The sequence below is a fragment of the Eleutherodactylus coqui genome, chromosome 13, assembly GCF_035609145.1.
Source record: "Eleutherodactylus coqui strain aEleCoq1 chromosome 13, aEleCoq1.hap1, whole genome shotgun sequence".
In the NCBI taxonomy this organism is placed as follows: Eukaryota; Metazoa; Chordata; class Amphibia; order Anura; family Eleutherodactylidae; genus Eleutherodactylus; species Eleutherodactylus coqui.
In genome coordinates, this window is record NC_089849.1 from 37,151,783 (window position 1) to 37,179,106 (window position 27,324).

Genomic DNA, 27,324 nt, shown 5'->3' on the forward strand with positions numbered 1-27,324 from the left:
AACCTTGTAGACTTAACTCGATTAACCATTTCTACTTCGTTTAGGGTACCTAAATATGCCTCACACTTTATTGAAATGTGTCTTATGGTAACAGCGGACCATGGACCAGCTGTGTCAGGAGCTCATAACACTATTGTTTGTGCCAGAGCTGGGAAAGATCTCATCTCCAGCCTTACCTCTGGTCTACTCACTATAGTAAGTTCACCATGGAACGTCAGTAGAGCTCCTCGTTGGAGGGAGTACTTCCTCATTTCATAACCTCTTACACGGAGCTAACCTACTCTACATTATATTACAGGGAGATCGGTTTGGAGGTGCGCTTGATGCTGCTGCCAAGATGTTTAGCAAAGCTTTTGACAGTGGCCTAATCGCCATGGAGTTTGTTAACAAGATGAAGAAGGAGGGAAAGCTTATCATGGGTATTGGTCACCGAGTCAAATCTGTAAGTGTCCTGTATATTCTCTGATTTGCGAATCGTGAATATTTCCCATTTTTCTCTAATATTCGTCTTACTTTTTCAGATCAATAATCCAGACATGCGGGTACAGATCCTGAAGGACTACGTCAAACAACACTTCCCTGCTACTCCTTTGTTAGACTATGCACTGGAAGTGGAAAAGATCACCACTTCAAAGGTTGGTTGAAATATCTGACCTAGTGTGTATCTTACAGATCACATAACAGTGCACCCCATTAATAACTGTCCAGTTCTGGTTTCATTGTGACACAAGCACGGACAGGGGCGTAACTATAGAGGGTGCAGGGGATGCGGTTGCACCAGGGCCCAGGAGCCTTAGGGGGCCCATAAGGCCTCTCCTCCATATAGGGAATCCAGTACTAGAAGTAAAGCATTATAGTTGGGGGCCATGTTACAAGTTTTGCATCGGGGCCCAGGAGCTTCAAGTTATGTCTCTGAGCACGGATATATAGATTTCTCCTTTTATAGCCCATTTTACTTTACTGTTCACTCCTGTGTTCAGTAAGCAAAGGAAGACTGATGCAAAAATCAACTACAGAGTATTTTCATAGACATATACATTGCATATCTTCTGTCATAGAGTTGAGTATGGAAAATGAATGACCTTTTCAAGAAGTTTCATCGATGTGCTAAGGGAAAAATCGTTAGCATTAATGGACATGGGGGTTTTAATCCACATCTGGCACCTGCAGATTGTCACAGATCTGTTGTGGAATACCTTCCATACCCTTAGTGTCATCTTCAGAATTCATAGATCAAACGTTTATTTTTCTCTTGCAGAAACCTAATCTGATCCTGAATGTAGATGGATTAATTGGTGTTGCTTTTGTGGATTTACTGAGAAACTGCGGCTCTTTCACTAGGTAAGACTGTTGTATCCTGTTCTTGTATAGTAAAGGGTTCGTCCACTGTCCATTTTATTATGTGCCATGTTGGGGCATGTGAAAGGGCATCAAGAGATGCCCTCGGCTGTTGGCTGAATAAAAATCGATCAGAACTACAAAAAGATAGATGGTGTATGTGGTTTGTTTTTTTTTTTGTTTTTTTTTAAATATATAGATCATCACTTTTTGAGACCCATAAACTGTTATGGGGCTCAAACATTAGGGAACAGGAAGCTTGGAGGACGCTGTGGGAGAGCGCATGCACACAGCCAGCTGAAATGAGTCACACTGTGTGCATGTAGCAACTTCACAGGAACACAATGCTGAAACGGGGGGGACCCAGGGAGTATAAAACTACAGTGTTCCCTGAATTCTGAGCTCCATAACATAGTTGAGGAGCTCAAACTTGATGACTGGTTCCTTTTTTTAAACTACGTTTTTTTTCATTTGGTACAAACCGAGGCTGAGGGAATGTTGTGTGGAAAGTTTTTCTAGATCAGTCTAGTTGTGTACTGCTGGGCTAAAACTATTAAAGAACCTGTCCGGTCACATAAGCTCCTGGGGCAGCAGGATATAGTGACTGATATGCTGATTTCAGCAATCTGTCACTTTTATACCAGTTTGCAAATCTTAAAACCCATTCAGACACAACGATTATCGCTCAAAACTTGCTGAAAAGCAGTCTTTTGAGTGAGAATCGTTGAGTCTAACTGCCCTGACATCGTGCAGTTTTCGTTATGCCGTCTCTCAGCGTGCTGAAAGGCCCAATGAGCCTTATCAGGGATTCACAGCGGGAAACAGCTGATACTATTGTTTCAGCTGTAGCCCGCTCCCTGATGACAGGTTGAGTATGAAGAACAGAGCAGTCCAGCTCTGTTCTCCATATCCCGCTCGGAGCGCTCAGCTGTATAACAGCCGAGCGCTCCATGCAGAGAACAGCTGGAGCGCAATGTGCTCACTCAACGTTTGAGCGACCATCTTGCGCTGTAAATGACAACTATTATCGTTAAAGACCTCTTTTGAGCAATCGTTGTCCAGATGGTCCTTTACTTTTAGAACTTTGTAGAGTTGGACTAGAGGCAAGTCCAGTAAAGCTCATTTTATTAATAATTGCACAAGTCTGGTACCACAAGGCTCTGTCCTAGGCCCAGTGTTCAACTTTTTTTATTTTTCCCTATGAGGAACGGTTAAAGGATCTGGGAATGTTTAGCTTGCAATAAAAAAAAAGCTGAGAGGAGACTTAATAGCTGTCTACAAATAAATATCTGAAGGGCTGTCACAGTGCAGAGGGATTAGCCCTATTCTCATCTGCACAAGGAAAGACTAGAAGCAATGGGATGAAACTGAAAGGGAGAAGACAGAGATTAGATATTAGAAAAAACTTCCTGACAGTGCGGGTGATCAGTGAGTGGAACAGGTTACCACTGCTGAATCCTGCACTGAGGAGAGGGTTGGAGCAGTTGACCCTGGAGGTCCCTTCAAACTCTACCGGTCTATGATCTGGAGGAAAGGCGGAGGAGGGTTGTGCATAGATGAATATGCATGAGCTTTATTGAACTACTCTCCAGTCCAGCTCTGCAAAGTTTCAACAATAAGATTTGCAAAACCACTAAACAAGTGACAAACCACTAAAATCTGTCACTACACCCTGAAATCTGTTCCTACACCCTGCTGCTGACAGCCTTGACTGCTTTGGGGAACTGACTAGTTCACTTTTTAAATGTAGGATTGGAGAGTCACGTTGTTAGAACTTCTAAATTATGTGCACTCCTTTTCAGTTTTATTTTCAATAATGGAACAATTTTGTTCTGGTCTTTCTAGAGAAGAAGCTGATGAATACATCGATATCGGAGCACTGAATGGTATCTTTGTATTGGGAAGAAGCATGGGCTTTATCGGTAAGATTATGCTACCTGACTGCTGTTTTAAAAAATATTTTTGTTGATCATCTTTCCTCTTTTGCAGTGAAGGGGATCAGTTTACACTAGAGATGAGTGAGTATACTCGCTAAGGCACATTACTCGAGCGAGTAGTGCCTTAGCCGAGTATCTCCCCGCTCGTCTCTAAAGATTCGGGGGTGAGCGGCGGGGGAGAGCAGGGAAGAACGGAGGGGCTCCCCGCCACAACTCACCTGTCACCCGCGCCGGCCCCCGAGTCTTTAGAGACGAGCGGGGAGATACTCGGCTAAGGCGCTACTCGCTCGAGTAATGTGCCTTAGCGAGTATACTCGCTCATCTCTACTCTGTACTGATATTTGGAATATTTATAGCAATTTATGTACACTTTTTGGTGTTCTCCCAGCATTTGATCCTTTTTTTTTTTTTTTTTTTTTTTTAAATAAACACACACTGTTTGTCTCTTGGTTTCGTCTCAGATGTTGAAAACTGCAAAAAAAATGTTAAATACCAGAAATGTACAGAAATGTTGTAGAATGGAAACCAGAGTGGTCTTCCTTTTATACCTCTTTTATACCCTGTGGTTCTGTCTGAATGCTGTTTTCAGAATTTAAGGTGCAACTTGGAGACAAACGCAATACCTTAACACTGTGACTATACCCTTACTGGGTAGGAGTAAGTCTGTTGCGTTTTTTTCTTTAATGTTCACATCCTATTTCCAATGTTTGCTATGATTTGCGCACATTATAATATGTTTGTTTTTTTTGCAGGGCATTACTTGGACCAAAAGAGGCTGAAGCAAGGATTGTACCGGCATCCTTGGGATGACATCTCCTATGTTCTGCCAGAGCATATGACCATGTAGAGATCTGAAGGACACTCCAATTAGAATACTTGATATGTCGTGGCGCACGCAGTGGAGGCTTCCTGTGTGCAGGCTCCTTGCAGTAGTTCCTGCATTCTCAAGCAATTCCATCAAAGACTACAATATGTTACTCCTTTTAATGTCATGGTCGGTGTGTTTCCTTCTGTATTTTTGCCTTTTTTTTAATTTGTTGCTTTTATCTCACCACCCTTTTTATTACTGCTCCTTGTTACATCTTTTTATTTTGATATGTGTAGACATTCCTGTCCGATTAAAGTGTATTGACAACTGTATTTATTAAATGGAAATGCATTGACTCGGCTGTCCAGCTTTCTTTTAGGGCTAATGCCTACGGATGGATTTCTGCCTCGTTTTACGTGGCGGAAATCTGTGGCGTTGCCCCGCAGCTATTGGGTTCTATTGACCCTAACAGCTCAATGTTTACTCTGCGGAATTCTGCAGCGTGAAATAAACCGCGGCATGTTCTAAATGCCGCAGGAATACGCACGGCCGGCTTCCATTGTAGTCAATGGAAGCCGGCCGTCGCACTATACTTCCGCTGTAGCACAGCAGAAGTATCACGTGAATACACGTCCCCGCCGGCTGCGTCATCTAACACTGGTGTACAGTAGGATTCTGGTTGGGTGGGTGAGGGTAAGAACACTTGCTGGTTCAAAAGTAAGTGATCTGTGTCCAAGAATATCTGCACAATCCGAATTGGTTTCAACTTGAATTCTAATCAACTAGCAGGTTGTGCCTGAGCCTTGGCTCTCCCAAACCTCCTCCTTCTACTGTATTTCATAGCGCAAGTCGTCAACCATCGTGCTGGGCAAGTAGCACAGTTTTTCTGTGGATCCCGTTTACGCAATCTAATCTGAACCGCCCTCTACCTTGAGGTTGCTCTGTTCTTGCCTTTTTTGTTCTTTCCCTACTCTAGTAGCTCAGTGACTGGAGAACAAAAGGACGATGGGTCTCAGGCCGGATAAAGGGGCTTGACAGCTGGTCTGAGGTTTTTCAAAGCCCAGAAGAAGCCTCTAATTAATGGCTTGCTTTAAAAAAATGTAATCCTAGAGAGCATTAATGGCCGCAAGATGTACCTTGAAGGTATTAGGCTTAAGCCCTCTATCAGACCCGTACTGTAGGAACATCAGCATCTGAGGTATACTAGATGTAGAAATGTTCTGTACTTTGACCTAAAGTATAGAATTTGACCCGGATCTACTAAGACCAGTAGATGGTCTCTTGGTTGCCTTTAAGGTGACACTCACCTTGTGAGAAAATCATCTGTTTGGTTGCAACTTCTTCAGATGGTGATGGAAGAAAGCCTTCAGAGCGAACAGGTTCTCTAGCGCAGTGTTCCCCAACTCCAGTCCTCGGGGACCGCCAACAGGTCATGTTTTCAGGATTTCCTCAGTCTTGCACAGGTGATGTAATTATTGTCGGTGCCTCAGACATTGCCACAGGTGTCCTTACTATAGGATATCCTGAAAACATGACCTGTTGGTGGTCCCTGAGGACTGGAGTTGGGGACCCCTGCTCTAGCAGAGGAAACACAGGACTACATCATAGTAAGCAATCCACCCAGACCACTTCTGGGACCAACAGCATGTAATGGCACAATACTCCTTCCCCCGAGCACCTCTGGAGACCACGGACAGGTTACACTGTTCAACAAAACTTCATGAAGACTTGTAAATGCATTCAAATGAGGTTATTTACATATCTATGACCATAAGGGATTAGAATCTATTCATATAGCTAAATCATTAGCTCTAGTATTTAAAATTGGAGCTGTGAGACCATAAAATCAATAAAGCACCTCATGGTTACAATTTGTATGACCTCATTACATAGGCCAAAGTACATAATGAAGAACTACATTTATTGTGATGTCAAGTTTTGCGCTTTTCTCTTCGCCTGCCGTTTGTTTTGTATCTCTGCAGCGTCTCTATTTTTGGTCACCCAGTCTACAAGGAAAAAAATGTAATAAAAACTGATAGTCGTCTTTACTCCAATGGTACCAATTAGAATCTACAGGACATACCGCAAAACATGAGCCCTCTCACAACTATGTTAATGGGAAAATAAAGTTCTGTCAGAAGATGGCAACAGAAAATGTTTTAAAAATTAAATCTCTTCGGAGAGATTGAAGAGATGGGTGGAATCCGGACAGCTCTGAGAAGTGTCCTGAGACTCTGCTTAGGCATCACTCGCTCTTGGGGTTTGCACTGATACCCTAGCCTTGAACAAAAAATTAAATCTCTCAGATAAAAATAAAAGCAGTACAGCAAAAAAATTAAAGCATACAGACTCATGGAATAAAGTTATTGTGATTTTTTTTTTTTTTTTTTTTTTTTTCCCCTGGTATAGAAACAAGACGCACCCAAAGATGGCAGAACTCCCCCCCCCCCCCCACCCCCCCTCAATTTCACTCCAATTTTTTTAATGGCCTAGAATGGCCACAGCGCTCAGCCAATCGGAGGCAGCGGTTTCTCGAGGCAGGGATTTATCAATTCCCGGCTACCAGAATACAGAAAAGACGGCTGGGGACGGGCAGAAGAGCCGGACAGCGCTTCTAGGCGAGTTAATTTTTTTTTTTTTTTCTACAGCTAGGGATGATTTTCAGAGTAGGGCTTATATTTCAAGCCCCCACCCCCACCCCACGCCTCCTGAAAAATTATCACTGGAGGGGTTGACTACATCCCATTGTTTTTTAATGGGCTAGCATTGCGGACCTCTGCCAAAGCTGCAGGAGATTCCTTCATCCCCGCAGTGGATAAAGGAATCCCCAGCCATAGCGGTGTCAGGGGGGCGCAATGTACTCCCTATGTTTTTGATGGAGCCAGCCCATTGACAGCAAGCTGAAACCCCTGCATGTGACAGCATGCAGGGGTTTCACATTTTTCTGCCCCGCTGTCACATGTGAAACCGCTGTCTCTCTCATATATAATTTTTATTTATTTTTTTTACAGGTGTGATATTCTTGCACATATAAAAATACGACATATGACCGCTTCCATTGGATAGCATTGATTCTATCAGATGCAATTTTTAATTTATTTTTTTTAGCACAGCTATACATGCGCTTAAAAAACGCTCATCTGATTGTGCCCTAAAATGAGATCTCCAAGCTGTAAACAAGCAATAACGCACAATGAAAATCTAAATAAAGTCAAAATATTAATTTATAGCAACACAACAAATCCCTGTAACCCCTTCAGTATAACACCTTTCGTCTCTTTACTATTACTGGTGTGAGTGGATTTTCTATTTCATTTACTGCATTACAATTATCCACAACTGACACTTCTAAAATAAAAACTAAAGCTAATTATCAATGTTGTCTGTAATTTTCGTTTTTAGCAGCACCAAATCCATACAGATTAGCTACATTTGTTCAATTTACCATTTTGTTGTTGAATGTTATTTAGTCATAAACCAACGGCCCAGCGCACCTCTGGGATACTTAGTAGACAAACTGCCATGCTAGTGTATTGGCCACCTATAGCACAACTGGGCAAAAAAAGCAAACCGAGCAGCCCGGTGCTCCGGCAGAGCTGTATGATCTTGGCTGCCTAGTCTCCTGGTCCTGCGGTCTTGGAGGGGTGCAGATGCCATTTTGAACATAGAACTACTACTGGACAATTACTCAAAACCTCTCAAGTATGGAGGTCCTGTATACAGACCAAAGCCACCAGATCCAGAGAAACTAAGCACATATATAGTGCCCCATGTAGCTGCCAACTGCATTGCTGAGTAGATTGCAGCCACAAGGAACACAACAGAGCACTTCTGGTAACCTAGGCAGGAAACCTCAACAGCTAGAACACACCTAGGCAACATTGGGAGCGACATCACCAACTCCGGTGGAACAACCCTGGCAAAAGCTAGAAATAAAAATAAGACTCCTGCCATAAAGTGCCCTGCCGTGTCTACGGTAGGTTCTTATGTGTGCCTGATTCTATGCTTGTTACAAGCCCACTTTCTGCAAAAATGTAAGTGTTACCATGAACTGCTGTATAATGGCATAAGGAGCCGGAGAGAGGGATGCTGTTACTGGAAGTGAGTGAAGAAGAGGGCTCTCACTGGGCAATGTACAGAGCTGTGGGAGCTGGAGAGCGGTGTACCCAAGTAAAAACAGAGTAGTACTCTTGTTAGGGGTACTGAAAGTAGCATTGGGATTAGCAGTAGGAGGGGTGATTATATAACTACAAGTCGATGTGGCTGGAAGAAGTCTTCATGGCGGTCTGGGTCCAGATGGAGGAGAAAAATGAAAACTGACGTCACCAATCAGAAGGGAGGTCACCTGTTATCACTGGACGTATCTACACCGTAATCCCTATCATTCCGTGCAACTGACATGACTATATTTTTACTGTGAGGGGAAGCAAAAGGTGCGGCTTAATGTAAAAAGGAGTGGTCTAATGTAAAAATGCAAACTGGGGGAAAGTCTTGTTGCCTTTTTGTCTTGTTTGAAAGCGGTGAAGTGTGCAAAAATGATGTGTTTTACTGCTGCTTCCTGCCTCACCAATATCATAGTGTGGTAGCTTAGGGAAGCCAGTGGGAGTTCCCCCAATATACACTAGCGTGAACCCACAAGTGCGGCCACTCTCTCGCTTTTTACCGCAGCGGTTTCAACGCCGTGATAATTGCAGCACAACGCTCCCATTGATTTCAATGGGCCTGGCAGACCTGCGCTCAAATGCGGCTTTTTCTAACAACGTGATTTTCAAGAGCTATCTGCCCTATTTTTGCACTTTTTAACGCACGTCATCACCCATCCCGATGATGGGGTGCGTTAAAAAACGCTGTTGAACACAGTATAGTGTTTGAAAACGCCAATGAGTGTGAGAGTGGCCTAAGGTTCTGTTCACATCAGCATCGGAGGGGCTTTTCGGAATCTGTGTCACAGAGTTCTGGTAAAGTACCGGACAGATCCCATTCTGGTTGATGGGGTTCGTCCGCTTCCGTTATATGGGTTCCTTCACACAGGATGTAAATGCAGGGAATTTGCTATGGAAAATCTATAGGATTTACGGTACAAATTATGTCATGATTTTAAACATCTCATCCACATGGAGTGGAAAACTTCTGCACCCAATTAGCAGTATATTTAAAATCCTCTGCAGCATGTCCATTTATGCTTCGGATTTTGAATGCAAGTGGATTTCACTCTTTAGGCTGGGTTCACACAGGGCGGATTTGCCGCGGAAATTCCGTGCGGAATTTCGCCGTGACAAATCCGCATGCGGCCGCTAATCCCGGGATTAGCCAGCCATGTGGACGAGATTTCTCAGAAATCTCGTCCACACGGGACGGCAAATCCGCTGCGGCTAAGCCGTCAGAAGAGCCAGCGGCCGGGCCGCTTTGAAGCCGACGCTGCAGCCAAACCGCGACATTTCCGTTGGGAATCCGCCCTGTGTGACCGTGGCCTTAAAATGCAAAGATGAAAACCTGCAGATTGGTCCCCTCCGTATTTGTTGCTGGTTCACCACTGGGGAAATGTTTGAAGGAGCCCTACAACTCACCTATTAATCCATTAGGTGCCATTTTACCTGCTCCCATAATAAATCTGGCTGCACACGAGCAGATTTGCATTGTGCAATCTGGAGCGGGTGTCCGCCTCCGGATTCTGCAGCAATTGCCGCCCATGGCATGCTATGGCAAAACGGGATTTCCTCTACATGAGCGGAAATTGATTGCGATTTTGTGCTTGCGGAGGAGAAATTGCAGCATGCTGCGATTCTGTGCAGCTTCCGTGCGGACGTGAAGTCAATGGAAGCTGTCTGCCCTGCGACCCTTCCACAATACTTCCACATCATTGCGGAAAGGTTGTGGGATCCGCATCATCGCCGCAGCATAATCTGTACTGCACATGTGCGCCGGTCGGCACATCCGCTGCACAGATTAGTAGACGTCAAACAGGTACATGGGGTCACCAGCTGGGCACAGGGTCAAATTTCGCTGCAGGATCCCACATGTGGAATCCGATCTGGCCATGTGCAGGCGGTCTATTGCAACTCCTCCAGATGTGAACAAGCCCTAAGGCCTCATGTCCACGGGCAAAAGAGAATTTAAAATCCGCAGCGGATCACCCGCATGCGGCTCCGCACCCCATAGGGATGCATTGACCATCCGCGGGTAGATAAATACCCGCGGATGGTCAATAAAAGTGAATGCAGCCGGCGTGCTGAGCACATCCGCCGGTCGAAGAAAGAAGATCCGGCCGTGAAGAAGAGAAGAGCTGCCCGGTCCGCTGCGGGTAAGTTATTCTTATTTTCAGCGCTCATGTCCGTGGGGCAGGAGGGATTTTCCCCGTGGACATGAGGCCTAAGGCCCGATGTCCACAGGTGGATTTAAAATTGTGAAATCTGCAGGGGGCATCCATGCAGATGAACCGCAGTTCAGGCCGCTCATAGGGAACCATGGGAGTCCGCACTTGAATTTTGACATGCGGATTTGTTTTCCAGATTCCGCATGCGGAAAACAAATCGCAGCATGCTCCATTTTAGTGCGGTTCCCGCACGGACGGCTTCCACTGAAGTCAATGGAAGCTGTCCGATCCGTGGCCTGTCTACAGTTGGCATTGTGGACAGGCCGCGGATTCCACGGGAAGGGAGGTTGAAAGAAAACGTAGTGTGCATGTGCGCCGGCCGCCACTTCTGCAGTACAGACCCTGACAGGTACGCAGGGTGCCCTGCTGTGGGCAGGGTTGGATTCCCCTGCGGGCTCCCGCACACAGAATCCAACCCGCCCGAAGAATCCAACCCGCCCAATGCAAATCATCCAGTGCGATCCCTTCTTTCATTCTCTAACCTGCCCTAGAAAAATGAAAGCTAGACTAGGACTGGTTGCTATTCCCTTTTCCCTGCACTACTACATGAAGGCCCCAGTCTTGGTCTCCAGGTCCATGGCCGCAGCAGGTAGACGTGGAGACACTCCTCCAACTACCTTTCCCATCCCCTTCAGCCTCTACCAGTGCAGCACTTCGGACCCATTAAACTGTATGTACGTCAACGTGATGACGTCAGCACGCATTGTTGATACCCACGCCTCCCATAAGCCTAAACCTCTAGACTGACAGACTGCCGTGACGTAGGCGGTTGTCAGGCCGGATAACCGGTGGCTTCTCCACCCTGGAGACCGAGATGGCTGCGGCAATAGCTATGACGTCGTTGTCGCCCCAGCTTCCACCGCAAGAGGATGCAGAGCAGCGGGATGGCGCCTTAGAAGATGGGGAGGCTGAGGTGTTCATGTCAGAGAGTCACTGCTCGGAGTTGGCATGGCGACAGAACGAGCAGAGGAAGCAGGGCCTGTTCTGTGACATGACTCTCGTCTTCGGAGGGGGAGGACGAGAATTCCCCGCGCACCGCTCCGTACTGGCCGCGGCCACCGATTACTTCGCTCCGCTGCTGTCCGGCCAGTTTGAGGAGTCTCGTTCGGGCCGGGTGGACATGAAATGGAGCTCGGAGCCCGGGCCGGACCTGGAGACTGTAGAGGCCGTCGTGCAGTACATGTACACCGGGCAGATCCGAGTGTGTACCGGCAACGTGCATGAGGTGCTGGAGCTCTCCGACAGGTGGGTAGGGGGTTATACAGGGGCCATGGCCGCTCCCATGGGTGCAGGCGGCCCTATACACGGTGTGCATCATGGGAGGCACACCTGCAGCAGAAATACCAGTTTACGGCACTGAGTACGCCCTCACCTGGCCGGGCGCTGCGCCCTCACGAAGATCACATATTATCCCCAGGATAGGGGGTATGTTGGGGGCTCACCGCAGAGACTTCTCCTCTCTCCAGTCTGGGGGTCCTGTATCCTCTTCCCTGCGGGATTAGCGCAGACTGAGTGGAGCGTTGGTACACCTGCACAACCGTTTACTATCAATGGGACTGTGGAACTACCATGTTTCCCCTAAAATAAGACCTACCCTGAAAAAAGGCCCTAGCTCAATTTTCATTTTTTTGGGGTGAAGGCTTGAAATAGAAGTCCTACTCTGAAAATAAGCCCTACTTACAGTTAAGAAAAAGTCAATAAGCATGCTTTAGGTGCAGGAAAAGGGCCATGACAATGCAATTGCTGCAGTTTTCCAGTGCATTTCGCGCATGTCATCCGAGTCATCCAGTAGACTCGGTCCAGATCCTTCCCGCTATTCTCCGGCGCAGTTTTTGCAGTCTGCGGCTCAAACGATGCAGCTCTCTAAGAACCAATCACAGCCATCGCTTTTGTGAAGGTGGGATTTATGACTCCTGTAACCATGGAGTGATCCTGTGTTGGCGGGCGGGGGATTTGTCGGCGTTTTTACTGCTCAGCGTACGCAGTAAAAAGGCCAATAACAACAAAGGTCTGAGCACTTAGACGATAAGGGTGGGATGTGCCGAGCTCTCACACAGATCGGGTAGTCCCACTGGGTACTGGTGCATCTTGTCTCCACCTGAAGAATGGGTGAAGACATGGATTGGCCGGGAAAAGTTACATGGGAGGGTTAGGTGAAGCCCACAGCAGCGGATTGGCTGATGCTGGCCTGGCATCTACCGAGGCTACTGTCATTTTCCCCTCCCATCTGCGCTTGTGGACCTGCTGGCATATCTCCGCCGGGGCTGCAAGGTCCACTCCTGACTCCACTGTCACTTTCTACAGCAGTCTTCCATTATCTCCCCTCTCGGGGTCCCATTAGTCATCCCAGTGTACTCGTATAATTTCCCCTCCTACTTCCTGTCACACACCCCACCGCTCAGCCAAGTCCCCTCCTGGCTGCTGCGCTCTCAGTGGCTTTGCTGGCCTCCGCTGCAAATTTGTGCTCGAGTCCTCCTCTTCCGCAGAAGCAGGCCCCGCTCTTACCATGACGTCAGTGCCGCTGTCAACTGCAGGGACCTCCAGTCAGCCGTTGTCACTCTCGGCCCTGGCCTCCGTTCTCCACTGGAATATAGTGTCCGACGCAGTCTTCTACCGGCGTGCAGGTAGCCAATAGGCAGCTGTGGGCGGTTCCTATAAATCCACCTGCACATACCCATATCTCCACCCATAGTTTCGGTGGAGACAAGATGCACCAGTACCATCTTGCTGTCGTCAAAATAAGACATCCTCTGAAAATTAGTCCTAGCGCATCTTTTGGAGTAAGAATTAATTTAAGACCCTGCCTTATTTTTGGGGAAACTGTATCGGAGTGGCAAGCGCTCGGGTATTCATCCGCCCCGGGGGGCGTGTGCCTGGCCAGTGCTCCGTTTATTCTGACGTCACTGCGCAAATAGAAGCGACCCTGCCGTGACACCTAGTGGGAGTCATCCCCTATCCTGGGGTAAAAGAACATAGAATTTGTTTTATTGTTTTCCCAGCATTCACTATACAGTATAAATGACTTCATAGGGCGGTTTTCCACTTCCTTTTTTTTTTTCTTTGCCAGGTCGGTACAATTATAATGATGCCAAAATTTTATATATTTTAGGTTCTACACTTTTGCATAATCCCCCCCCCCCCCCCCCCCCGTGCTCCTTTAAAAAAAATTTTTTTTTTTTTTAGTCTTTTGGAACGCTGCATAACAATATTAAGAACGTCTTTATTTTTCCGTTGATGGAATCATGTGAGGGACCAAATATAGTTTTCATTGGTACCATTTTGGAGTAGTCTGACTCACTTTGATCACTTTTTTAGGGCGCATTCAGACGACTGTATATCGGCCGGGTATTCACGCCGGCCGATATACTGCGTTTCTCTCTGCAGGGGGAGGAGGCTGGAAGAGCCGGGAGCAGTGCTCTGAGCTCCCGCGCCCTTTCTGCCTCCTCTCCACTATTTGCAATGAGGAGGCGGGACGCGGGCGGGGCTAAGTTTCGGGAATTAGCTCCGACCCCGTCGTGCCTCTTGTTGAAAATAGTTCATGGGGGTGCAGAGGGGGCGGTAGCTCAGAGCACTGCTTCCGGCTCTTCCAGCCTCCTCCCCCTGCAGAGATACGGTCGAATGACCCTCATTTCCTTTTGGGAGGAAAAAATAAATAAAAACATATTAGCTCCAAAATTTTACTTGGAGCGTTTGCCATTCGAGATAAAAACTTTGGCCAATTTATTGTATGGGGCGTTATGGATACGGCAATGTCCATCTTTTTTTATTCTTTTTTTTTTTGGGTACTTTGAGTTATTTGTCACCACTTTTTTTTTTTTAAATTTCACAAATGTTTCACCATATGTATGCGTGTAAAAAAAACAAACAAAACACGTCCACGTTTCTTTCTTAACCTCTTCGTGACGAAGCCTGTTTGCGCCTTAATGACCAGGCCAAATTTTGGAAATCTGACGTGTCACTCTAATATGGAATAACTCCGTGAAGGTTTTGCATATCCCAGTGATTCTGACGTTGTGTTTTCACCACATAGTAAAAATAGACCAATAGAATTTGTGTATATTTATTAAAAGCGCCAGAATTGGGAAAATATTGGAAAAATTGTCTCTTTTTCACATTTTCAACTGCAAAATGTCAAGTATATGCAAACGGACTGTACAAACTTTTGATAAGATATATATTTCCATCTGTTTACTTTATTCTGGAAGCACACTGGAAAAACATTAGTTTTTTTTTTTAACCATTTAGGAGACGTACAAATTTAACTTTAATTATTAACATCTTGAGGAATATTTTGTTTTCCTGCTCCAAGTCAAGATTGCAAAGGCGCATGGGTGTCTGAATGATAGATGACCCCATCTTAAAAAGTACACATGTGAATGTATTCACTGAGGGGGGGGGGGGTCAGGAGTATTTTGACCCCACGGTTTCATTTCAGGAATTAATGCAATTAATTAAGAAAAAATAAAACTTCAGATTTTTGCAAATACGTAATTTTAAAGACACAATTTTTTCTATAGTGCGCAGGAAAAAGAGGATTTGCACAGCAAAATGTATCCCCCTGTTAGTCCCATGTTCAGATACATACACATTTGTGGCCCTAATCTTCTGTCCATATGCACGACGGGGCCCAAACCAGGAGCAGCCGGTGGCTTTCAGAACAGACATTTTGCTTGATGGTGATTTGGGCCCCATTGCCCACTTGTAGAGCCCTTGAGTGGCCAAAACGATAAAGAACCCCCACAAAGGATCCCATTTTGAAAACTAGACCCCTTAACGAATTCATCTAGGGGTGTAAGGACTATTTTGACCCCACAGTTTTTGAATTAATCTAAGCAAATCAGAAGGAAAAACAATTATGATTTTTATGGCAATTGTGTCATTTATTTTACATGATTGCTGTTATCCACTGGATAACGGTGATCATGTGACTGGGGACCGCGGACCCCGGTGACATCTCTTGGTTACTCATGCTAGCCAGGAGCAGGGAGATTTTAAATCTCCCAGGCACCCCAGCCTTCTGTGCCTGCCATTTTAGTCTAGTGTGCATGCGCAGAAGACGGCTCCAAGTCTTGAAGGGACCAGAATGCCGCGGGACATCGCGGAGGATGGAGGGGAGCTGAAACTTTAATTTTATTTACCCTTTTTGTTTACTTTTATGCGATCACCAATATGCTTTGGATAACGGCGATCGCTCACTGCGGCCCACCATTGCATCTGTAGGCTCTTGGCTACCTCCAGCAGCCGATAGCAGGAAGCTGTCACCCACGCAGCCCCCGCGGCTTTAATCCCCGTGTTTTTTTCCGCCCTGGGGATCAAAGCCCAGACACCCAGGACGTGAAAACACGTATGTGTGGTCACTAAGGGGCTGAACTCTTCGGACATGCGCTATACAATTTTTTTTTTTCCCCTAAACTCCTGCTCGCCTAGCAATGACACGGAATCCGTGACTTTTCCACAATGTCAATTGTGGAAGGGCCGCGGATCGGACAGCTTCCATTGACTTCAATGGAAGCTGTCCGCGTGGAATCTGCGACAAGATGGAGTGTGCTGCAATTTTTATTTATTTATTTTTTTCCTGCTTCCAAAGTGGAAACCGCAATTGGTTTCCGCTCGTGTGCAAGAAGAATCACTTTTCCATAGCATACTATGGACGGTATTTGCTGTGAACGCTCGCCGCTGATTCCGCAATGCATATCTGACTGTATGCAGGTAGACAAAGAATGGAAAAAGAGGAAAAAAATATGAGAGCCTTTTTTTGTGCAATGTTCCTGTAGGGGGCTTGAACCTGCTATCCTATGATTGCTCAGAATGTATTATCTGTTTCCGATCACATTGAAAGCAATGGCAGACCTGGATGCCATCAAGTGGCATGGCAAACCTTTATCCCTCTGGATTGGATGGCAGACGGCCTCCCTCTTTACATGTAAGGGGTTACCAGTGGGCATGGGTGTTACTCTGATCCCTGCCTGTCAGTTACAGCTGGCTCCCACTGCGCCTGGTGCAGGTCCCCATAGATTGGACAGCACATAGATGGGGGTCTCCATTATTTTGATATACTCCTGTATGTGTGAGAAGCTCACATTGTTTACAGGGTCTGTCCAGGATTAGAACAACATGGTTCATGGACAGCGCTACTCTTGTCCATATGGTTGTGTATGGTATTGCAGCTCAGCTCCACCAAAGTACAGGCACAGCCCACGGACAAGAGTGGCGTTATTTGAAAGAAAGCCGTCATGTTTTTCTACAACGTAAGTAGCATAAATTGGTCGCTGTCGGGGCAGCCAGTAGACCATCCGTCCTAGGACACGAGCTCATATGCAGCTTGGAGGGGCTGGTGACGAGGCGGTTGGCAAAACTTAAAGCTGCACTGTTCTGAACAGTGCTACATAAGGATCTGCCTGTCTTGGCTCCGCCCCTTCCCACCCCAGACTACACATGAATTCTGTCAATGAGCTGTTACGCCTTGCTTTGGTCCTGTCACCTTCCCCCTCCAGTTTGCATATGAATTCTTCCATCCTAGGATGGGTTTTTGCTTTTTTCACTGACTGCAGCCATTTTATATAAATCCTGGACAACCCCTTAAACTTTGTGATCGCCCCCATCACCACCACCGATTTGCAGTACAATCGATCACTCCCAATCCATTGCTTAGAATTCTGTGTTAATTTCCAGTAACAACTGTGAGTAGCATCAAACCGCTATTGGTAAGTGTCTCCTTTCTGAGGATAGCTTCACACGTGACGGATTTATGGCTGATTTTCCGCAGTGAAAAAAATCTGCACCGAGTGGTCCGGATTGGCAGTGGATTTCGCCCCTTCATTTGAAAAGTAAAATTTGGGGCATATCTGCTACAAAATACGTATCCAAATCTCCAGCATTTGATGCAGATTTTTCTGCTGTGGAAATTCATTCAAGAGAGAATGCATATACCGTGTTTCCCCGAAAATAAGACACTGTCGTATATTAATTTTTGCCCCCCCCCCCCCAAAGGGCATAGTGTCTTATTTTCGGGGGGTGGCTTTATACTCACCTGGTCCACGGCATCCCGATGCCTCCCGATGTCCCCGGCGGGGATGTCATACACTGAATGGCTGTGATTGGCTCATCGAGCGTCGGCTGTGATTGGCTGCCGGCGCTCGATTAGCCAATCACAGCGCTCGCTTTGCTGGAGGCGGAGTATTTAAAGCCCCATCACCAGCAGAAGATCAGCTGTAAGACGAGGAGGACGCAGCGCCGCTGGAGACCATTGGGACGCCGCGGACCAGGTGAGTATTGGTCCCTCTTCCCTCCACTGGGCACTTTAGCTAGGTCCTATTTTCAGGGGAGGCCTTATATTTCAAGCCTCCCCCAAAAACCCGATAGGTCCTACCCCGATAGTAAGACCTATTTTCAGGGAAACACTATGTATGAATGGAAAAAAAAGTTTGGCATTGTGGAGCAAGAGTATTATGGATTTTGGTCCACATGACATTTGGAGTAAAAATTGGTAGACCTTTCAAGATTATAACATACATGATTTGAAAATGATCACCAGATTGATACTTTTTGTTTAAATTGTATATTTGATGGCACAATTTTGTACATTTTTGGGACTTTGCAAAGAAAATTCTGTTCCCCTGTACAGTGTCATACGTTGTTGGCCTGATGAGGCAATTAATTGTAACGAATGTTGTCGTAGCATGTTCATTAATTAGCATTACCCATTTTTAGTTGTCAAACCCAGATAACTTTTCTTCATTTATTTCTCACATGTAATCTAATTTCTTTCTTTCTTTTTGTCCTGTTACTTTTGTAATCCCTTAGATTTTTGTTGCTTCGATTGAAGGAGTTCTGTGGAGAGTTTTTGAAGAAAAAGCTCAATCTCTCGAACTGCGTAGCCATTCACAGCCTGGCTCATATGTACACCCTCAACCAGCTAGCCTTGAAGTCAGCTGACATGATTCGTAGAAATTTTTACAAGGTAATCGAGGATGACGAATTTTATACGCTTCCATTCCATCTCGTTAGAGACTGGCTTTCTGATCCAGAGATCACAGTAGACTCTGAAGAAATACTCTTCGAGGCCATTCTAAAATGGATTCAGAAAAACACCGATGAGAGAGAGAAGTACTTTGAGGAATTGTTTAAGCTTCTTCGACTCTCTCAAATGAAACCCACTTATCTTACAAGACACGTGAAAGCCGATCGGCTCGTTGCTACAAATGAGGCCTGCTTGCAGTTGGTCGCGGAGGCTGTTGAGGGCCATGCCTTGCGATCCGAAAACTTGCAAGCTGGAAATTTGCAGTCCTTGGCCACCCACATGACCTCTTTGCCACGCTTTGGTCAGAACATGGATGTAATTATGGTCATTGGAGGCGTTTCGGAAGGAGGAGACTACTTAAGCGAATGTGTTGGGTATTTCATTCATGAAGACCGATGGGTGAACTTGCCTCACATTCACAATCACCTCGATGGACATGCAGTGATGGCTACAGATACCCATGTGTATGTTGCTGGCTCCATGGAGCCTGGGTTTGCCAAGACTGTTGAGCGATACAATCCAAGCAGAAATGTTTGGGAGCAAGTATGCAATTTGATCACTCGAAAACATTCCTTTGGCCTTATGTCTGTGAAGGGCAACTTGTATAGTATTGGTGGTCATGGCAACTTTAGCCCTGGCTTTAAAGATGTCACTGTGTATGACCCTGAGCAAGATAAGTGGCAAATCTTAGAATCTGCCCCCAAAATTTTACGGGATGTGAAGGCCGTTAGTGTAGAAGATCGCTACGTGTACCTAACTGCTCGTACACCAGTCGATAGTGATAACGAAGATGGCCTTAGAACAATCAACTGCAGATATGACATTGAAAGTAGTAGGTGGCAGGATATTGAGTCGCTGCCACTTCTAGACAATTACTGCGCATTCCAGATGTCCGTTGCATGCACCAATTTCTATAATACCGCTTCTTGCTGTCCTAAGAGCTACTCTGTGACTGTTGACGAGGCTCAAAGTAAAATCTCTAGGCAGGTCTCAAATGAAATTCTTGAGAGCTTACCGCCAGAAGTTCTCGGCATAGAAGGGGCCGCTATCTGCTTTTACAAAGAGGATGTTTTTATTATTGGGGGTTGGAAGAACAGCGATGACATAGACAAACAATACAGGAAAGAGGCCTATCGATATTGTGCTGAACGCAAGCGTTGGATGCTACTCCCACCCATGCCTCAGCCGCGGTGTCGTGCTACTGCCTGTCACGTGAGAATCCCATTCCGATATCTGCATGGGACCCAGAAATACCCCATGCCCCCCAACTTGATGTGGCAGAAAGATCGAATTAGACAAATGCAAGAGTTGCATCGGCACACCATGAACTTACGGCGCAGTCCACGATCACAGATCGAATGCTAAATCCAAATGCTCCAACACTTTTTCTAGTTTCTTTCTAGATGCGATTTGCACATGAGATGCGTTTTTTATCATCTTAGACCATGTACAGTAATGTAAGTCTCAAAGCTTAAAAGTGTTTACATCGTTCCTTAATTTATACGTGTGAACACTCTAAATAGCATGTCGGTGTCCACCTATGGAAATGTATGTTAATTCACACGTCATTGTATATAAAATATATTTATCTAGTCTTACCTGCCCAACGCATGAGAGTTGTATAGAAAACATTCCAACTGGCAAAATTTTGTCAAATTTTTAGTTTGACTAATTTCGATAATAACATTTGATAGGCAGTTTAGAAAGGGTACGTCCCACCAGATGTAGCTCAAAAAGTGATTGGAGAGCAAGAAGGAAGATTGGTAGTATAATGGTGATTACGAACTGGCTTTACAGGAAATCGTTATTGCCATCTCAAGATGACCTGCTCCTTAACGGCCTGTGTGTTTATCATTAGATGAAATTATAGGGCCAAAAACAAGTAAAATTTAGTATTTGTTACATTTCTATAGAATTCCATCAACATTCCTTGTTTTGTATTTGGTTTTACATTCCTAGATTACTTTTTTACCTTTTTTTTTACCCTTTTGTAGAGAGAATTCAATAAGGTGATGAACACGCAAGAATTAAATATTAATCTTCTATGTTCCACATTAACACTGATGGAGTAGCTTGTAAATGTCTGAATATGCTTTCATCTTTTTTTTCTTTTCATCCAAATGTTTTTCTTAATGTGATTCTAGACTCGTGGAGTTTTTTCGGGTGTTTTTTTTTTAACACTTTAGTCAAATTTAGTAAGTGAAGGGGTCTTTTCAAGAAATACAGAGTAAAGTGATGTTTGCTGGACTCTCATTACTCTACAGCTCATAGAACTTTATAACAGCCAGGGGTGTTGTATACTGGCTACACATTAGACTTTTGACTTAGGTTTTTGGTTTAACCCTTTCCAATCCACTGTCTGACGACATTATGATTTAAGGCTGTACAGCTCTGATGTTGGAAGACATTCGTCGGGGTTCTCTTACTGTATATTGCCAGCCTCTCTGCTGTCGGAGCCTGTCCAACGTGTCACCTCATGCAGTACTGGCTTTAGCCAGCATATAGCGCTGTTGTAGAACGGCAGAAAAAGAGTAAGCCCCCTAGGAAAACCAGGATACAAACTGGATTGGAAAGGATTAAGACTAATGCTCTGGATCTTTTATGTAATTTTGAAAACTGTACATATTTATGGCCAAAACTAAATTTCTTTTGTTTTTCTGTACTTGTTGAATATTGCATACAATGCTGGTTATAAGTCGTCACCATTGCCTTTCCAGATATTCCAATATTGCATATTTGTTACACTGCATAGTTTCTGATACAGGATGATTTTTCTCACTAAGAACCCTAAACATTCCTCTATGACTTAATTTTTCTTATGGTTCCCTATAAAAAACAAGGTCTGCCCAGAGCATGTGCTGAAAATGGCCCCTTCATCATCCATGCTGCATTTAGGCAAAGACCGCCGCTAATGCGACAGCAACTTTCCATTGTGTCGCATCTTTGAGGGCATTAATTGTTCCCGGTTTGCCTGAAGTCAAGACAAAAAATGTTTTCCATCAGTTTGCGAACACAGGATTTTGTTGGTCCTTTCTTCAACCTACATCTTCCGAAATGCACTTTAATATTGTTTAACTGAACCCGTTAACCAGTATTGACGAGCCGTAAACGCACGCTCTTCAACTGAGTTAATGCTTGTGGCACACCGAATCAAACCCTTGTGACATCACAGGTAAATTCCACTTTGAGTGGCGGGATGGTTCAGTAGACATGAGGAGAGATTTATAAACTGTTAAAGGGTGTTCTCACCAAATCCACAGCATAATTGGCGGTGCCGCTTTTTGTGTATATTGATGTGGATCTGCTGCGGATTAATCCCTTTCTATTGAACTGGTGAAGTCTGCTGCGAGGGTATTTTCAAAATCCGCAACAATGATGCAGATTTTGGTCTGGATTTTTTGCTACAGCAAACCTTCTCCAAACTCTGCTACATGTGTAGCCACTCTTAAACAAAAGCTGCTTTTGTTACCTATAGCAACCAATTACAGATTAGTTTTCATTCTTTATAGCGCTGTTAAAAAAGGAAATCTGTTCTGTGATTGGTTGCTATGGGCAACAAAGACAGTTTTCCTCTAAGACCGTTTTTTTCATAAATTTGCTCCGTAATCTTCATCCAGGTAACCAGAAAAAATGTTAAAAGTTATCGAGGAATGTTTGGGTTTATTAGTGAGAGATTTGCCACGTACATGGAATAAAAAAGTCCTTATTTTTAGTAAACAAAGAAAGCAAGAACATCCACTTAAATTTAAGGTTTACTGTATACACTAAAGGAGAAACACTTCTAAGGGTGGTTTCATACCTGCTTCGGGGGGGTACTGCTCTCCTGCTCTGTTGGTGGCGCAGAAAAGGGGAATTCCCGTGATCGAAGGGCTCCGTCTTGGGACGGAACGAGCAGTGCCGAATAGACCCCATTAACTCTAATGGGGTCCTTTCACTTTACTCTCAGCTGCCTGGCTTTTGGCCTGAAGAAAGTGCTGCATGCGGCGTTTTTTTTTTTTTTTTTTTCTTCTGATATTTTGTGCCAGATCAGCGACGGAGGTGCCAATGCAGATGTGAAACCACCCTAAGGGCTCCTGTCCACGGACTGAAATTTGCTGCAGAATCCGCGGCCGGATTGGGAAATCTATTCTTCCTCCACATTCGCGGAAACAAATTGCAGTTTCTGCGAGCGTAGGAAAAATTTGCCACGTGCTCCCATTTTTCAATGGAAGATGTCCGCGCGAAATCCATGGAAGTCAATGGAAGCCGTCAGATCCGCAGCCCTTCCGTAATGTAATTGTGGAAAGGTTGCGGATTCCGCAGGCAAAGCAGGAGTTAAAAAATCTGTACTGCTCATGTCCAACAGCGAGCTGAGCAGACCATCCGCAGTACAGATGAAACTAAAAGCCAGCAGGTACGCGCGGACGCCGCCGCTGGCAGGGCCAGACTCTGTTTTATGTATTTTTGTTTGTCTTTTTTCCATCCTACAAGTTGTGCCTTATGTTGCTTATGTCTAATTGCACTACTTAAATTAAATCTATTTACCATTGTCCCAAACTTGTTTCAATATTGATTCCTTTGTTTACTCACTCTAACTTGAAAGGAGTCCTACCAGATGTGCTACATAACGCAACTTGGAGTGGAATGTCGCATACAAGTGGATGTGGAATCCTTATAGCTGATCGTCCATAGTGTGTAGCCAGACGCCACAGCTGCGGCAGGACTATACTGTAGCAGATGGAACCAGGTTCAGAGCCCGTAATCAGGAATATGACTACGTTTGAGGTGGGAAATCTGAAGAGGTAGACAGAGATCATGATCCAGAACTACAGGTATCAGTAGAGATTCTGGGGACTAGGCAGAGGAAAGGAGCCGAGTTAGATTGCACATGGGCATTCATTGTAGAAAATGTATCAGTCCAAAGACAGGACAGACTTGGTAGCTAGGCTGGACAGGATTGGATGTAGGAATTGTCGTGTAGACAGTACATAGATTATTATTTTATTTTTTTTTAGACAGTGACTATTAAAGCTTGTCAGTTTTATATAACAAATACTACAGAAGTATCTATTGCTATGAAACCTCATGCTCTCACATTTAAGTCCAGACCTAATAAAGACTTAAGCCCCATGCACACACAAAACAATTATATCGCTTAAAATTCGTTAAAACTATTGCTTTTGAGCAATAATCATTGTGCGTAAACAATTCCATCTTTCACTCTTCGGCTGAACGATGATTTTTAGGTGAGCATAAAATCCATTGTTCAGCCAAAGAGAGAGAGAAGCTGTGTTCTCTGTGAGAACAGCTGATTGCATTGTATTCAGCTGCCAGCCCACAGGAAGACAATGCAGCTGAGCTCAAAGTCCAGACCACATGCTGGGATTCGCAAACAGCTGCTGGAGGCTCATTTACATGCAAATGAAGGTAATAAACTGCTAATGGACATTAGTGTCCATTAACAGTTCATACAAAACGATCTCTAAAACTGTCAATCTTTCAATCGTTTGAAAGATTGTCTTTGCATATAAATGGGCCTTAACAGTAATGATTGGCTTGCTGGTGCAGCAGCGTGTGGTTGAGTTTGCAAGATTGAGCAACACAAAAACAGTAAAATTGGATTATAGCCTGAACAGTTGAATATGTAGAGGAGATTAGGAGCAGACTAGAATAAGTCACCTAGATCAAACTGCATCCAACAAGCAGGAGAAAGGTAAGCAGCAGCGCAGTTTGTGCCCGCAAAAAATATATCAAAGTCTCTGAAATGTACATGGCATTATAATCCAGTTTGGGACTGTACAGTAGGACCGTCTTCCACCTATCCCACAAAGACTGTACATATAAATGTCACCATATACTGTACTTTTAAAGGAGCATTAAATACAGAAAATACACATCTCCTAAATCTTAATCTTCTCTTTAATCTTTTATTTGATCATATCTTGTTTTAGGGCATGTTTGTCCATGCACAATTCGCAGAGAACAGAATTCATTGTTTTTAATGGGTTAATACTCATTTTTGCTTTTGCATGCCTATTTTGCAAGCGCAAAATTAAAAAACGCAGCATGCTCTGTTTTACGTTCTATTTGTGCATCTATGTGAAGGGGGGAATGCGTAAATGTGCAATGGAGACCCATGCGATTTAGCAGGGAAAAGAGCACATTGGGGACTAATTGGGCTAAATAGCCTTTTAAATCAGGCACGGCTGTCTCCTGCGCCCATGTGAACGGTCCTGGTGAGCACGAAAAGTACAGTAAGATACATGTGTGATAGCTCAACGTTCATGGCCGAAAAACGTTGCACTATCGTGCGATTTTCGGGCATACGCTTGTGGGAAGCTTATAATACAATTAAAACAGACATATACGAGGGGCTGCTGATAGGTCTTTGGCTTTACCCAGAAAGAAACTAGATGGGAAGATGAAACCTTACATTTATTCCACATCCTCTCCACTGATGTCCGCACGCTTCTTACATCGGGATTCCAAGTTCTGTAAGCCTTGCAAAAAGAAGGATTTCGGTTGTGCCTCAAACCCGTCATCCGTAGCAGCCATGGCATCAGAAATGGTGTGAAATTTGGTCCCCTTGAGGTGTTTCTTCAGGTTTGAAAACAGATGATAGTCGGAGGGAGCCAGATCTGGTGAATAAGGTGGGTGGTCAACCAGCTGGAAGCCTAGCTCCACCAGTTTTGCCGTGGTTGCTTGTGCAGTGTGAGCAGAGGAGTTGTCTTGCAGGAACAAGATTCCTTTGGACAGCTTGCTGCACCTTTTGGCCTTCAGAGCTGCCTTCAATTGGTCCAAAAGGTCAATGTAATACCTTGCATTGATGGTGGAACCATTTTGAAGGTAGTCCACTAGCAGCATGCCCTCCTTATCCCAGAACACAGACGCCATCACCTTAGTGGCTGACCTTCTTTGGGCGAGGAGAACCACTGTGCCTCCACTCTTTTGACTGCTCCTTGGTTTCAGGGTCATACAAATAAATCCAAGTGTCATCCATAGTGACCAGTCGATCCAGAAAGTTCTTATCAGTCCGGAAACGCTGACAAATGGACCGGGACGTTTTCACTCGCATGCTTTTCTGATCCGTTGTCACACATTTGGGGACCTAATTTGCAGATAGCCTCTTCATGTTCAAATGTTCATGGATAATGACACAAACACGTTCACGAGAAAGTGGCCGATTCTCCAGTATGAGGTTGTGCACAGCATCGACGATCTCCGGAACAACAACCTCTCTCAGTCATCCAGGACGTTCATCATTGGTGCTGAAGTGGACCGTATTAAATTTGGCAACCCAGTTCTTAACTGTAGAATATGAAGGGCATTGATCCCCCAATGTCTGCGACGTATCACCATGAATATCCTTCGTGGACTTTCCTTGCAGAAACAAGAATTTTATCACTCCTCTGCTCTCATTTCCAGTGAATATCGCCTTCTTGTTTTCCCGCGTGCCGAGATCACTGTTGCCATAAGATACAAACAGAAAACATATATTAGACACAAGGCTTTCATGTGATGTAACATTCGTTACCATAGAAAAGAACACATTCAGATGGACCAACAGATGTTCCTCAGCACAGCTACACTGACATGTCCCTGTACGTTAGTCAGGGGTGCACAATCTCCAGCTGCTTGTCGAAGGTGGACACCAGCATATGTCTGAAGGCTATAAACTTCTCTGGGTGCTGCCACACATCGAATGTGAGGCCTTTACAAGCTCTCTGTGACACGGGATTAACTCAGAACCTCGACTTCTTCTTTCGGCGTTTTTTTTTTTTTTTTTGCAAGTGCATGTGTAAGAGTGGCCTTACAGCGCTTGACTATGTTTTTAAACGCAGGTTTCTATGCCACAAAGAATGAAAAAAAAAATTACAGGAAGTTGTCAGTAGCTAATCTCTAGCTTCTCAGACAAAGGAAAAGCCAGTTCAGAGTAGATACAGGAAGGGGGCAGAATGCCTCTGCTAGATATGGGTCGTTTGGTAGTCCTCATGGAGGAAAAACCTGAGATATGGGACACAAATAACGCCCACCTACAAGGATCATACAGCGAAAGATTTAAATGGCCCCTGTGCAGTCATGTGACTTTCAGGGGCGGTTCTACTGGGTTGGCTAAGTTCTGACATTATCAGCTTGCTTGGCTGCGTTTCTACTTGTGCAGAAGACACAGTTAACGCTGTCAAACATGCTTGTCAACGCAGCTGTAACCACAGTAAACACTGCGTTGAAAAACACAGCGTTTTTACAAGTGCCCTTGTGAGAGTGAATTAAAATCACAGAGGTGGGGGAAACCCAAAAACATATTTCGCTGGAAAAAAGCCAAAAATGGAATACCTGATAAGGTGCAAAGCAGGCACGATCGCCATAAGACCGGCACAATGGCCGTAGAGTTGGCACAATGGCTGTAGAACCTAACAATATGCAGCAAGCCAGACTATAAACCAGAGGCGCCAAACTGTCCACTGCAGACTTATATGCTGCCACCCACTCAACCCAGCCCTGATTGGGGAGGAGTGACTGCATGCAACTAAATCTGCAATGTGAACGATACCACAGAAGCCAGCCAATAGATGGGTGCGCCCCACAATACAGGATTACAACTCACACTGACATAACAGTGGGTTGCCCCGTATCTCAACAGTAACTCAATCCTTGACAATTTGGGGCTCCACAGACCCCTGTTGTGAGACCTTTGCCGATAGTGTAAGTACTTTCCCATTGCTTCAGTGGCTCAACACGAATCAGAATCCCAAATCTGGAATCTTTTGTTTATTTTTCTCCTTGTTTTATTTTAAAATACTGTCTTGTTGTGTATACCCTTATACTCCCGTATAACAACCTTTTTGTATATCCTTTGTTTGTGTGTGTA

General features: G+C 44.9%; 2 protein-coding genes across 4 annotated transcripts in view; both read left to right on the forward strand.

Moving 5' to 3' along the window:
* Positions 1–4,438, forward strand: part of ACLY (ATP citrate lyase) — a 44,873-nt gene extending 40,435 nt beyond the window's left edge. For all 3 annotated transcript variants that reach the window (XM_066587217.1, XM_066587219.1, XM_066587218.1), the window contains 6 exons: positions 45–195; positions 299–442; positions 522–635; positions 1,259–1,341; positions 3,184–3,260; positions 4,028–4,438. In XM_066587217.1, coding sequence (XP_066443314.1) covers positions 45–195; positions 299–442; positions 522–635; positions 1,259–1,341; positions 3,184–3,260; positions 4,028–4,122 — 664 coding nt within the window. In that variant the 3' untranslated portion in view covers positions 4,123–4,438. The remainder of the gene's footprint in view (positions 1–44; positions 196–298; positions 443–521; positions 636–1,258; positions 1,342–3,183; positions 3,261–4,027) is intronic.
* Positions 4,439–11,186: 6,748 nt separating this feature from the next.
* On the forward strand, positions 11,187–23,012 carry KLHL11 (kelch like family member 11). The gene is made up of 2 exons (XM_066588022.1): positions 11,187–11,701; positions 18,260–23,012. Exons 1-2 carry the CDS (start codon positions 11,271–11,273, stop codon positions 19,839–19,841), a joined length of 2,013 nt encoding a protein of 670 aa, XP_066444119.1. The 5' UTR covers positions 11,187–11,270; the 3' UTR covers positions 19,842–23,012.
* The last annotated feature ends 4,312 nt before the right edge of the window (positions 23,013–27,324 follow it).